Source organism: Populus alba, chromosome 13, assembly GCF_005239225.2.
Source record: "Populus alba chromosome 13, ASM523922v2, whole genome shotgun sequence".
Lineage (NCBI taxonomy): Eukaryota > Viridiplantae > Streptophyta > Magnoliopsida > Malpighiales > Salicaceae > Populus > Populus alba.
This window is the reverse complement of record NC_133296.1, coordinates 3984796-3998847: the sequence shown is the minus strand read 5'-3', so window position 1 is coordinate 3998847 and position 14052 is coordinate 3984796. Positions and strand designations below refer to the sequence as shown.

At 34.4% G+C, this 14052-nt stretch overlaps 1 protein-coding gene across 2 annotated transcripts; it reads left to right on the top strand.

The window, feature by feature from the left end:
* The first annotated feature begins 488 nt into the window (after positions 1-488).
* On the top strand, positions 489-10066 carry LOC118036442 (putative lysine-specific demethylase JMJ16). 2 transcript variants are annotated; one of them, XM_035042139.2, is made up of 12 exons: positions 489-1065; positions 1673-1983; positions 2126-2197; positions 2559-2636; positions 2779-3306; positions 3475-3699; positions 4049-4210; positions 4846-5214; positions 5804-7220; positions 7327-7430; positions 8163-8360; positions 9355-10066. In XM_035042139.2, exons 2-12 carry the CDS (start codon positions 1678-1680, stop codon positions 9685-9687), a joined length of 3792 nt encoding a protein of 1263 aa, XP_034898030.1. In that variant the 5' UTR covers positions 489-1065; positions 1673-1677; the 3' UTR covers positions 9688-10066. The 2 variants fall into 2 exon arrangements, with proteins under 2 accessions (XP_034898030.1, XP_034898029.1); XM_035042138.2 differs by having other exon boundaries at positions 2123-2197.
* The last annotated feature ends 3986 nt before the right edge of the window (positions 10067-14052 follow it).

Sequence of the window (14052 nt, the reverse complement as noted above, 5' to 3'; positions counted from 1 at the left end):
TCCTTATGTATATCCATGTATTATATACAGCATACTACATGGTAATGAGATGTGAAATGGGTTTTAATGAATTTACTGTTTATTTTATTATGAAATTTTATATGAAAAATTTATAATTGTTATGTAACTGAACTGAATTTTGTTATCATGAAAACTTAAAGAGAATAATTATAATGTAAGTTTTCTCATTTTAAAAATATTTTCAAATTAATTTTATTTTATATAAGTTAGTATATTTGTTTCAAATTAATTTTTTAACACATATCTATATAATATAGTATTTATTAATTAATTTGCCCCCTCAATTAAAATAGTCTGAGTCGCTGCACCTAACCTAAGACATAAAATACCTTTAATTGTGAAGATAGAGACAAGAGTTTCTACCTCTATTTCTAGAATAATTTTTATTTTTTTAAATAAATTTCTTTTTAAACATTTCATGATATATATATGTATGTATGTATATGTATATGCACATGTACGTGTCCGATCACATAGAATTCTGGTTTTGTACTAGGTTTCTAGAAACTTCAATACATCATTTTCTTTCCTCTAATAGAAAATTTATTATCCAAGTAAAAAAAAATCCTAAGATTATCTTCCAGATTTACCCTTGTCTGCACTAGATAATTCAATGAGCGCTTGATTTTATTTTGTTTGTTATTAAAAAAAGGTAGAATATAAAACAAATGGATTTTGTTTTTGATTTGATTGATCACTGAAACTGAAACCTGAAGGAAAGGCGTGTTTGTGTGGGTCTTGTTTGTAATATTTTCTTTCTTGTATGCTCTCATTAAATAATAATAAATTCCCGTTGAAAACAAAACGCGTGTTTTGCTTTCATGGTTTAGGATTTAGGGTTAGGGTTAGATCTGTAACAAATCAGATTGTGATTTCCTGTTTCTTCCTTTTGAATTTAGGGTTTCAAATTTAATTTTTGTTTTATTTTAATGATTTTGACTTTTTATTTGTAAATTCGGGTGCGGTCGGAGAACGTATGTGTGTGTGTGGAGTTTCCAGCTGCTTTGACTGAATTGGGAATTACAGATTCTGGATCAAGATCATGTAAGCCCTAATTTGATTTTTTTTACTAATTATTTATAAATATCTTTCTTGAATTCTATGATTTTTCTATGAATTGAATATCTCAGGAGTTTATTTTTAGTATTTTTTTGTGTTTGGCTATTCAGTTTGATTTTATTAATGATTTTATCATGGATTAAGTATTACAGATTTTCTTATAGAAAATTGTGATTTAGGATTTTTTCAGTATATAAATTTGATCCTGTGCATACCTTTTGTTTTAATTGTAAAATTAAGTTAATATTTTTTTTTGAAGTAGAATTGTGGAATTGAGGAGGGGAAGTTGATGCTTCCGTGTTTAAGATAGTCTGGATATGTGATGCTTGAGAAATATAAATTTGCTCGTGTCAAGAAGTTATGATCCTTTGAGAATGTGAGTTGGTGTTTGAACGGCAAGGAGTGATAACATAATCTGCGCTGTGTTTTCTGATAAGAAACTATAAATGAATCTGTTACAGGCTATAGTAATTTTCTGGAAGCCCAGGAAAATTTAATGCAATGAAATGAGGCTATTGTTGAATTGGACTTTTGGTTGTTGGCTGTTAGTAACATGCGTTGTAATTAATCTGTTGATTATTTTTGTTTACAGTCATAATGGGAACTGAACTCATTAGAGTACATGTTAAGGAGGAGAATGATGATATCCCATCAGTTCCACCTGGTTTCGAGTCTTTTGCAGCTTTCACCTTAAAAAGGGTGCAAGATGGTGAAAAACAAGAAAGTAATGTAACCAGTTGTTCAGCCACTACAAGCGCTTCTGAATCACAGTCAGTCAAGATGGACACAGACTTTGAGGATGAAGCAAAAGTTACGAGGTCCCTTCGACGCAGACCCTGGATAAAGTTTGAACATTTGGATAGCTGTTCAGAGGACGAGTCTGATTCTGTGAAGCTTAATCAAGTTAGTTTTTAGTATCATTTTCATCGTTATCTCTTTGAAAATGATGAGCAACGGCTTGCATATCTAGCATTTGAATTTCTATTTTCCCTTGCAAGTCCTTTATGTCACTCTGGATGCCTTACATCCCATTTTCTTATAGCAGAATCTCTCCTTAAGGTCTCGCCTTCCCAAGGGAGTGATCCGTGGATGTCCACAATGCAGTAATTGCCAAAAGGTTATTTTATTTTCTTCTCCTTTTTTTTTTCTTGCATACTTGGATTAGCCTTTCATGCAGTCTGGTTTAATTAGCTCGATTCCCCTGTAGCAATTTCCATGTCATTGTCTAGACAGCCATCATTATGTAGCATCCACAATAATTTCATTTTCAAGTTAATGGTTGGCACTGCCCCTGCATATATGGCTGCACTACTAAATGGTGGATTCTTACTGTAATGTAGCTTCCTGTGGTTGCTAGTTGCAAGGGTCCTAGAGGATCAGAACTGTGTCTGATCTGATGTTGTGTTTAGATATACTCCTTCATGTCTTTTATCATCTGTTCCAATGTTATTTGGTTGATAATTGAATATCTGGTACAGGTCAGTGCAAGATGGCATCCAGAAAGTGCCCGTAAGCTTGATATTGAGGATGCTCCTGTATTCTACCCAACTGAAGAGGTCTACATTTTTTCTTGTTATATTTTGCTTGTCTTAATTTCAAAAAAGACATTCTTCATATTCTGGTTTCGATGTGCAAATCTGTGATTTACTTATGTTCAATTATAAGGATCTGTGAATGTGCATGCAATCGTTTTTCCAGGAGTTTGAAGATACTTTGAAATATATTGCTAGCATACGGCCTAAAGCTGAACAATATGGAATCTGTCGCATTGTTCCTCCTCCTTCTTGGAAACCTCCCTGTCTCCTTAAGGAAAAAACTATTTGGGAGGGCTCTACGTTTGCAACTCGTGTCCAGAGGGTTGACAAACTGCAGAACCGGGACTCTATGAGAAAGAGGTCAACGATGTCTAATCATACAAGGAAGAAAAGGAGAAGATGCATGAGAATGGCAGTCGATTGTGGTACAGATATTGGAAGCATCTCAGGGTCAAATGATGCTGGTGTTTGTGAAGCTGAGAGATTTGGGTTTGAACCTGGCCCACTGTTTACTTTGGATACATTTCAGAAATATGCTGATGATTTCAAGGCCCAGTACTTCAGGAAGAATGAGAATGCTATTAATAAGGGAGGCGATATGACAACGTTTCAGAAGACTTGTGAACCTACATTGGATAATATTGAGGGCGAATATTGGCGAATTGTAGAGAAAGCAACTGAAGAAATTGAGGTGTGTTTTGTGAGTGGATATGAGCTATTTGAATGTTCATTTTCTTTTTGTTGATTAATTCACTTATTTGTGTTGCTCTTCTTTACAGTGTCACTTGTCTCCCTTGTTTGCATGCAATATGAGTCGCGGAGTGAACTAGAGTTGTTACATTTGCTTTGTCTATTGCAGGTCCTTTATGGGGCTGATCTGGAAACTGGGGTTTTTGGCAGTGGTTTTCCAAAAACATCTAATGAAGTTGGTTCTGCAACAAATGATCGTTATACAAAATCAGGCTGGAACCTGAATAACTTTCCGAGGCTTCCTGGATCCGTTCTTTCCTTTGAAAGTGGGGATATATCCGGTGTTTTGGTGCCATGGCTGTATATAGGGATGTGCTTCTCCTCCTTCTGTTGGGTAAGACCTTATGTCTACTGTTTTATAGATTATACAAAAAGCCTAGCTTCAGTCCTAAATAAATAAATAATCATAGGTAAACAAATATATTATTCTGTTATGTTTCTTGATGAATGTGTATGGAGTGTACTTTTTATTGGTAGCTTGTATATAACTGAGCCTTGACGTCTCCATCTCTAATGATGGATAATCAGTTCAGTTTTAGGTTTTACAACTTTCTTTTTTGCAATTTTTATAATAACAGCTCTTATTTGTCTTATGAACAGGCTTTGGCATAGTTTATGCATTTGTTTTAGAGCCTGATTACTTATTCTTGTGTTTCCTTTTTCTTTCACATGGTTGAGAACAGCATGTCGAAGATCATCACCTATATTCACTGAATTACATGCATTGGGGCGCACAAAAGATGTGGTATGGTGTGCCAGGGAAGGATGCCATTAAATTGGAAGAGACCATGAGAAAGCATTTACCTGATCTTTTTGAAGAACAACCCGACTTGCTTCATAAGCTGGTGAGTAAACGTTCTTGCACTGTGCTACCATGTTAGATGCTCTCATAAAATTATGCTCTTTTAGCTGTTGTTTGGACACCATTTGTTGAGTTGCCAAAAATCACAAAGCCAATCATGGTCTTTGTTCACATTGTTGTCTTATGGAATCCTTCACCTGGATTTATAAACTTGGATTACAGTGGCTAACCCAAGTTCTCTGAATCTTTCAAGGATTTTGTGCACATTCCTTTTTTGGTTTCTTCTTTTATCTGCTAAATGTGTAATAACCTTTGTCACCAGTCTGCAATAATTTGTTTCCAAAAGTGGAGGTCTTCTGGAGAAATGAAGTAAGAAAAAAAAAATCAGCTTAGTAATCTTTGTGGTGAGATTTATAAATCTCTAGTGACATGGAACTTAGGCAGGAAACTTCAATTGCAAAAGTGCTCTATTCCATGGAATGCCGGATGCCTTATGTTTTTGTTCCTGAAATTCTGCGATCATTGGCACTTCGTTCCTGGCTTTCAGTTGTGTCAGTTACAGAGGCTTCATTTTTAGATGACCTAGGATGGCATTGATAGAACTGATTATTAACAGATGGTAGCTTTCCTCCTATTTTATAATGACAACCATGCCTTGAACTTGTTTTTCCCTTGCAGGTGACTCAGCTTTCCCCCAACATACTAAGATCTGAAGGAGTGCCTGTCTATCGTTGTGTTCAGAATTCCGGAGAGTTTGTGCTAACCTTTCCTCGAGCATATCATTCGGGGTTTAATTGTGGTTTCAATTGTGCGGAGGCAGTGAATGTAGCTCCTGTTGACTGGTTGCCCCATGGACAGACTGCTATAGAGCTGTACTGTGAGCAGAGACGGAGGACTTCCATCTCCCATGATAAACTGTTGCTTGGGGCAGCAAGGGAAGCAGTCAGAGCACATTGGGAACTGAATTTACTTAAGAGGAATACCTTGGATAACTTAAGATGGAAAGACGTGTGTGGAAAGAATGGAATATTAGCAAAAGCATTCAAGGTAAACTAGTTTGTCTCTATGAGACTATCCAGCTGATTTTCATACTGGAATTCTACAGTTTGAAATATATTTTGTCACAATGTCAGTTGTCTCAAGTCAAATTGATGGCTGTTTGAAATTTAGCTTGGCTTGCCTGGGTTCAAGGTAGTAATTCAAACATGCCACTAGAAAAATATTGGAGTTGTAGGATGCTGCCATTAAATTGGTATTGGTATATGTAGATTGTGATGACTGTTCTAAGCTTCAAGATGCCATCTCAACTCCATTTTTTGGTAAAATTTTTATGCAACGTGGCTGTGTACTGTTCACAGAACAGGCAGTCTGATTTTGATTTCCATTATTTTAATGAACGGGGAAGTTATTACTTGGTTTACTTTTCAGTTTTCACTATTTTTTTTTCTCTGTCTTGCATGTTTTGGTGTGTGCTGCAGGTATCTTATCAGTGACTTTTTAATATGCTTTTTTTCAGAAATCCTAGATGTTAAGTTTGAAACTTGAAAGTGTGTCATTATGTTAGCAATAAAAGTTCTCATGGGAAAACTTTGGTGCTATTCCTTTTCCCTATTGACTTTGGATGTTCTTGGTTCAGGAACGTGTGGAGACAGAGCGTGTGAGGAGACAATTTCTCTGCAACTCTTCCCCAACATTGAAGATGGAGAGTGATTTTGATGCCACAAGTGAGAGGGAATGCAGTGTTTGCCTTTTTGATTTGCATCTGTCTGCAGCAGGGTGTCATTGCTCTCCAGATAAGTTTGCATGCTTGGCTCATGCAAAGCAGTTGTGCTCATGTGCTTGGGGTGCCAAATTTTTCCTGTTTCGCTATGATATCAGCGAATTAAATATCCTCCTGGAGGCATTGGAGGGAAAATTGAGTGCAGTGTACCGATGGGCAAGACTAGATCTTGGACTCGCTCTGACGAGTTTCGTTTCCAAGGACAACACGCAAGATGTTAAATTATCTTATTCTCCAATAAGAACAGCAACTGAACCTGTGAGATCACACACACCAGCAGATCCTTGTAGAGATTTACCATGGAGAGCAATATCTAGTGATATTAGAATGAATTCATCTGGGATCTGTAGTCAGATAGCATTGGAAGAAGAGAAGAAACCACCTGAAGGCACTCCTTCAAAAGATGTGAGGGCATCATCTGTATCTCATAGTTCTTTTCAAGGAATTGAGAGGGACAATGACAATTTGAAGCTAAACCAAAAAGGTTCTAGTCTTTTGTCTACCAATTTAAGAACGCTAGTTTGCCTGTTGTCTCAAGAAGACACATCTTATGCTGCAGGCCTGGCTTCAGATAAATGTGAAGGGAAGAAGCCTTCAACTTTGGGTAATAACAATGTTATTCTTCTTAGTGATGATGAAGGTGATGAACAGAAGCCAATTTTAGAAAGGGCAAAAGAAAATGTTTCCGGGAAGCTATCAATTTTGCATTATAGTTCATGTAATGACAATAAAGATTCAATCTTAACTGTTCCTGTGGTTGATGGAGCAGTTAAGAGTGAAAAGAATGTCAGTTTGTTTCCTGATGAACAAAAAAATAATTCTTCATCTGCTCCTGTGGTGCAAGTGAAGGATGGCTATCATCAAGATGGTGGAAAGGTTTTGGAATTTAATCAAAAGAATGTTTCTTGCCACACAGGTCCTAGCACAGCAGGATTTGGTAGGAATGTTCAGAATTCCTCAACTAATAGAGATACCAGTAGGGATAACGGAATGACAGATGTTGGGGGTCAGCATCCACAGCCATGTGGCATTGGAAAGCTTAACAATGCAGACAAGATGGGAGGAAATGCCACCTCAACTTCATTGGACAACTCGAGAATTATGGCAGGTAGCCCATCTTCCTCACAAAATAACTTGGAGAGACACTACCGCCAGAAGGGTCCCCGAATTGCCAAGGTAGTGCGAAGGATCAATTGCAATGTTGAACCTCTGGAATTTGGGGTTGTGCTTTCTGGAAAGTCATGGTGCAACAGCCAAGCAATTTTTCCCAAAGGTATCTTGCATATGTGTTTTATACAAAGATCATGAAGTTAAAGAATAGTCATGCTAAGGAATAGGAAGAGACATGTATTTATGCATATTTGTTCTATTTGATGCAGGATTTAGAAGTCGAGTTAGGTACATAAGTGTTCTAGATCCAGCAAATATGTGTTACTATGTCTCCGAAATACTGGATGCAGGGCGAAACGGTCCTCTATTTATGGTAATACCAATTTTTCCTTTGGTCAGGATTTAATACTATAGCATCTTATCATCCATCATTTTGATTGTTGCAAAATATTCTAGTTATTTATTTATCTTTGAATATCTTGAGAGGTCATCATTACCTTTTTTCTTTTGATCCTTATTGGAATTCTAAGCAACTACAGAAATTTGGAATGAATTTTAAGATTGTTGCTTAGTACTTGTCAGATGCATCTGATGGCTGCTCTTGTTCTCTAATACACTAAATTTTACTGATCATTGTTATGTAATTTTAACAGTGTTTGAATTCTGACATATAATCCCCTTGTATATAGCAAGCATTAGCAGGGGTAATGTCTCGTAAAAAATTTAACTTGCTGGCATCATAAATTACCTTTCCTCCTATAGAGTTGTGATATAACTCTCCTTGTTCATCATGATTGGTTTTGTAGCTAGTTTGAGGGTAGAAGTGATATTAATGAAGCACATTGAATAACCCAACCAGGAATTGGTCCAATTATAAATAACTCCATGCCGTGCTGAAAGTTGAGTGATGGGTGCCCATATTTGAATAAAAAGACTGGGTACGGCAATGGAATCTTGAATCTTGCGGATGGTTTAGATTTAGACAGTCGAAGTTCTTCGCATACAGTAGTTTTGAAATACTTCTAACCTGTGATTGAGACTGTCATTGGTCATTGCATTTAGATAGATATTTCACGTCTAATCTGTTGTGCTCTGGTATTTTCAGGTTTCCTTGGAGCATTGCCCAAATGAGGTATTTTTTCATGTTTCAGCAGCCAGATGCTGGGAAATGGTGAGAGAGAGAGTGAATCAGGAGATCACAAAGCAGCATAAATCTGGAAGAATGAATCTTCCTCCCTTACAACCTCCTGGAAGTCTTGATGGCTTTGAAATGTTTGGGTTTTCTTCACCAGCAATTGTGCAGGTAAATTTCCAGTGTGCTGATTTCCCCAGTTTATTGGTTTTTTAAATAATAGCAAGGCAAAACTATCCCTTTGCCCCATGTGTTTGTGGCAAATGGTCTCTTCTTATCTGTGTTTCAAATTTAGCTGGTTGGTGCCAAAATTTGACAAAATGTTGGCCAATTGGCTCCAGTCAATAATTGCCACAAAGTAAGCTTTGGAAGGGTCCACATTGCAATTTTCAGAACTTTAGGGACTGAATTGAACTTTTTTCTGAAAAAATCCAGTAGCCTCAACATTGGGATCTTTGCCATCTGGCCACCATCAAGGTGACATGGTGTTTAGAATGGCGGTGAGTGTGAACAGCAGGTGTTCATTAAGAGGGAAATATTTCAAAAAAGAAAAATCAAATTAACTACTTCTATGTTTACAAGTGCAATTTAGTTCTTTTCTAAGGGCCTCTTTTTAATGAAAATTATTGATTGGGGTAAATTGACAAACATTTTATCATTTTGGTGTTAATAGACTAGGTTTGAAACACAAGGGTAAGAGGACTATTTTTGCCTAATAAAAGCCATGTACTGTTGGTCCTTTATAACATGTAAACATCGTGTAAACTGCTCCTGTGTGCTTAATTTTCTAAAAAAAATGAAAGAAACTAAGCTTCTTTAATACACAACAAATATACCTTAAAATTCATAGGTTTGTTTATATATATATATATATATATATAGCATCCGAGTAAAAAAAAAATGTCTCCTCATGGCAAGAGTTCGATAAGCTTTCCAAAGACACTGATAAACCTATTATATTCATCATGCTGTATCAAACCTGGCCTAAGTTGCTTCATCTTTGGAACGGTAAAAAATCCCTGTTCATGTTTTAATATACATGGTTCCACACTGCTTACAATTCTGAATTTTGATTTTGTTTTTCTCAGCTTTATTTGTGCCAAATGCTTTTTACATTGAATATAATTCAGCCCCCCCCCCCCCTTTTTTTCCCCCCTATAAACAGGCCATAGAAGCATTAGACAGGAATCGAGTTTGTACAGATTATTGGGACTCCAGGCCATATTCACGGCCACAAGGACAGATTCCGCAACATTCTCAATCCATAGTCAGTGCAGGGCATTCCCAGGGAACACATGAGGACCAGACTATTAGTAAAGCCCCCGGGAGCCAGTTTTTACCAGTTGAAGCTGATACGATTCTTAGAGGTCTATTCAAGAAGGCAAGCCCAGAAGAATTGACCGCACTGAGTCGTATTTTAAGTGGCAATAAGCCAACAGCTAATCCTGGTCTAATCACACAGCTTCTTAATGAAGAGATTTGCCACCGTCCTAGATGATTCATTAATTTGGTCTCATGAGGATTGAGACTGAATTCCGTCGCAATTTTTTGACACTGTAAATTCCGAGTTCTCGGCTCTTATGTTTCCCATACGTCTTCATTCAAGCCTCCCATTCTTTTAGTAAGAGGAAAAGAAATGAACTAACAGAAAAAACAGGAAATTTATCCTGCATGATTCTTCTTTGTAGGGTTATTTGTAGAAGAGAATCTGGGAATTTGCTAGAGTGGACACTCCCACGTTGCTATATGGCGTCCACAATTGGGGGATGCATTCCATCTCTAGATTTCCTTTTCTTGGTTCCTAACACAGATTCTTTTAGTGTACTGCTCATGGAGCTTTTGACAAGTATAAATCAATCATTCTTGCTGTCTGATAAGGTGGAACACTTGCAGATTCATGGTGGTTATACTTTTATGTGTTGGCTCGTTCTTTAGGCTGACATAGCTTTCATGTTAGAGGTGAAGTATATTTACAAGGGTGCTCACGTGACCTGGAATTAAAAACCTGTTGGTCCTGATACTGGTAGAAATAGAGTGCGGATGGCTAGGAACTTTGGCTCACTGATCAAAGTAGATTTACCTCTGGTACACTGGTGAGGAAGATTTAGCATGGATGGTTTTCTTGGCTAATGCCATCGATGCAAAGAATGGGTGACCAATCATGGAGGACTCGTTGTAGCAGTGCAAGACTCTTGGATGTTCTATGGCTGTTAAATATAAATTGAAAAGGAGAGATGTTTTATCAAAAAAAAAAAAAACTATTATCCAATCTAATTACTCAGTAATTTTCGTGTCCTTTATTTTTATCTTTTTTTTTTTTAAATAGCATTATTAATAATAAAAATAAATGATCCCACAATCGGCTTTACATGAGACTAGAATGATTTAAAATTCAAGTCACAACAAAGTCTAAGTTATGAGTTGAGAGGATCATTAAGAGGATTGACTTGAGCTGATTTTATTGTATTTTATTTTTAAAGTTCAAAACTACATTATTTTGACTAATTTTTTTAAAATATTAATGGATTTTGATCAGGTTTTATAGCAGGTCAAACTCAAGGATTTGATCATGTCAAATCAAGTTAATCCTTTATTTTTTTTTTAAACTTAAACCGGTCTAAACCATGGGTTGGTTAGGTCCTGAATTAACTCATTACAACTAGAGTTATTATACTATCATTAATTTCAACACTTAATATAAATTAAAGTAAAAATATCTAATTATTTTTAAAATATTTAAGTTTGGCAATAATATATATTAATAGTAAAATAGTTTTTTTCTATTTTATTATATCTTATTCATTATTGATATATAAAATAATCACTCAAATTTATACACAACTATTAAATATATTTTATTTTCATTTTGTCAATCTTTTTTTATCGTCACTGTGCTTCTCTTTTGTCTTGAAACAATAAGAAACTCGTATCCAGACAACGTTAAAAGGTTGCCTTTATTAGGGTAACATCAAGAGAGGGGGAAAATGGGCCCAAGCCTCTGGGAATATAGGTATAAGTGTATAAATAATGGGCCAGATGGTGGGCCTGGGCTCAAAAACCTTTTAAGCCCTCTCTGCCTACCCTGCGCCAGCTGCAATGCCCTTGTTTGTTACCCTAGCTAGATTCTTTTGCCCCCTCGAATCGTCTTCAAGGTTTTATAGCTCGTAATGTTAGATGGAGAATGGCAGATACTCTGTACCTTTTCAGATGTAATTATGCTTAGTTTGGCTGATAAATACATACCTTTTATATTACATTCAAATTTTAAAAAGATGATAATACAATATTTTTTATGAATGTACTGATAAAACTTTGAGTCTACTTAAATTCTAATGGCAAAAAAATTAGTTTGAATGCGTAAAAACTGGTGTGAAGATATCTTTAAATTGCATAAAAATTAAATTGGATTATTCATCAAGACTTGAGTGCACTTTTATTATTATTATTATTACAAGCATTTTTTTAATCCCCTTAATTGACTAATTGAAAGCAAATGTGATGCATGTATAGCACAAGTTCGCATCCTCTTGCCTCCAGAAAACTATAGCACAAGTAAATTAGATTTTGAGTTTTTTTTTTAATAATTATGAGTTCTACTCCTCTTAGAGTTATTGAAGATTTACATAATTACTAATTTTATGATTTATGAGATTAATCAAGATACATATAAATTAATCTGGACATTTCATGTTAATAATATCGATACTTATATTAATAATAGTAAAAAAAGATTATACCACAGGATGGTAATTATTGGTAAATTTCTAATTTCAGAGTGGAGGGCTTAGTTTTTTGTAATTTTGATGAAATACCATTATTATTTTAATATCAGCATGAGTATATGTGGCCCCAAATGCTCAAAAGAAGGTTTAATCGTGGAGGGCCTCCACCCTACTATTTAATATTTTAATCTTGACAAGGGATTCTGAAAATGATCATATAAAATAAATCTAAATGTATATTCATGGATGGAGGAAATATAAATTTTAGTTTGGGAGTGGAGATATATTGATACAGGTAAAAACAAAATTAAATTTCATTTTAATAAGCTGAATAATTATAAAAAATAAAATTCTTAATTTTCTTATATATAGTATTATATTATATTCCAATAAACATTAAAAAATAAAGACATTCAATATAAACATAAAATAAATGAAATAAACAGGCAAAAACACTCTGAACCAAGTCATCCTCGATGATCTTTTATTGAATAAAACTCACCCACAATCATATTTATTGTGAAGTCCATAACAATCTTTTTTTCTATGTTGACAACTGAATTGTCGGCAAGAAATCATTATTTATTTTGTTATGGAGCCTTGTTGTCACCAACTTCATAGCGAGAAAGCTCATTTTATAGCTATCATAGATATATAATGCTGAACTTAAATTAAAAAGCTCAACTATTTGATCATAAAAATCAATATTTAACTTTTATAATTGGAAAATCAATTGTTGTTTCAAATATATATCAATTTTAAAATGATGTTTAAAGTTATAAGAACTTCACTTTGATGACAATACTTGTCACGAGCTCTTGTATAATATGCTTTCAAATCAAGAATATTAATATCATTTTGTACATAAAATTCTTAGATACTATGAAGTAAATGTTTCAATCTATCATCCCGTAACTTTTGAATCAATAAATTTGTAGTTAAAACTAAACTCATGACATTAACAAAGTCTTGATCTTAATAATAAAAGTCAAATTAAAAAAAAAAATTGATAAACAAGTTCAGAGACATCAACAAGGGTTAATTTTAACCTTTAGCTATCCAATTTACATGATAAAAAAAATAACAATGTTTAAAAAAAAAGTTTGAAGTACATTCCACTCACCATAAATCTACAATACTTAATTCTCAATTTCATCATCAATCACTCTTTTTACATTACTAGTAAAAATATTCAAAATTTTCTTTTTAATTTTTTTAAAAAATATATTTAGCCCTTGGCGGGGAATGTTTTCTAGAACAAGCCTACCAAGTTTCATTCAAATGATTGTTTCTTGTTTTTGTGAGCAGTTGATTTTTGTTTGTCAAAGCTCCATCAAATTACAAGGATTTTTAAACATTATTTCCATTGCAAAAACCCTAAATTAATCTATAAATTAAACCAATTAAACTCTAGTTAAAAAACCCCAGATTATATACCCATAAATCTCAAAAACCCTAAATGCATTGATTGGGTAAGAAAAGTTATCGGGTTTGAGTGAGCCGTGAGGAGGCTGCTGTCAGTGCGTTGGTTGAATAGGTGGCTGCCGGAGTTGAGAGAAGAACATGAAGAAAAAACAGGGTTTGGGCCTCCGGGGCATGAGAAGTCGAAGGAAAATGAAGAAAAAGGAGGGCTGACACAGTGCTTAGAAAATTGAAAGTGAAAAGTGCACTGGTTGGTTGACTTATTATTTTAAAAAAGAAAAGTCAAAAGTATATTTAGTGTTAAGTAGAAATCGTTTCTATATAGGTTTTTAGTTTTTATTCCAAGTGCTGGGATGTGTTTTGGCTCTAAGAACATATTTAATTATGTTAGGCGTTAATAAATAATTATATAGTTTTGCATATACGTTACTGAAAACTCTATCTTGTATCTTAGTTAAGAAAAAGTTAGAATTTGTAGTTTTTTTTAAAAAAATCTGTTTTGTTATAAAAATTATTACAAGATGAAATACACACTAGATTTCATTTGGTTTATGTGAAGTGGGGTGGTGTGATCTGTATTTTATTTCACTGTATATTAGAAGTATTTGATTGATTAATACACATTATAATTTTATATGAGTTTCACTCAAAATTTTCTTTTAAAATTTTAATTAAAAAATAAGTAAAGTTTATACTTTTTTAAAAATTTATGTTTTTAA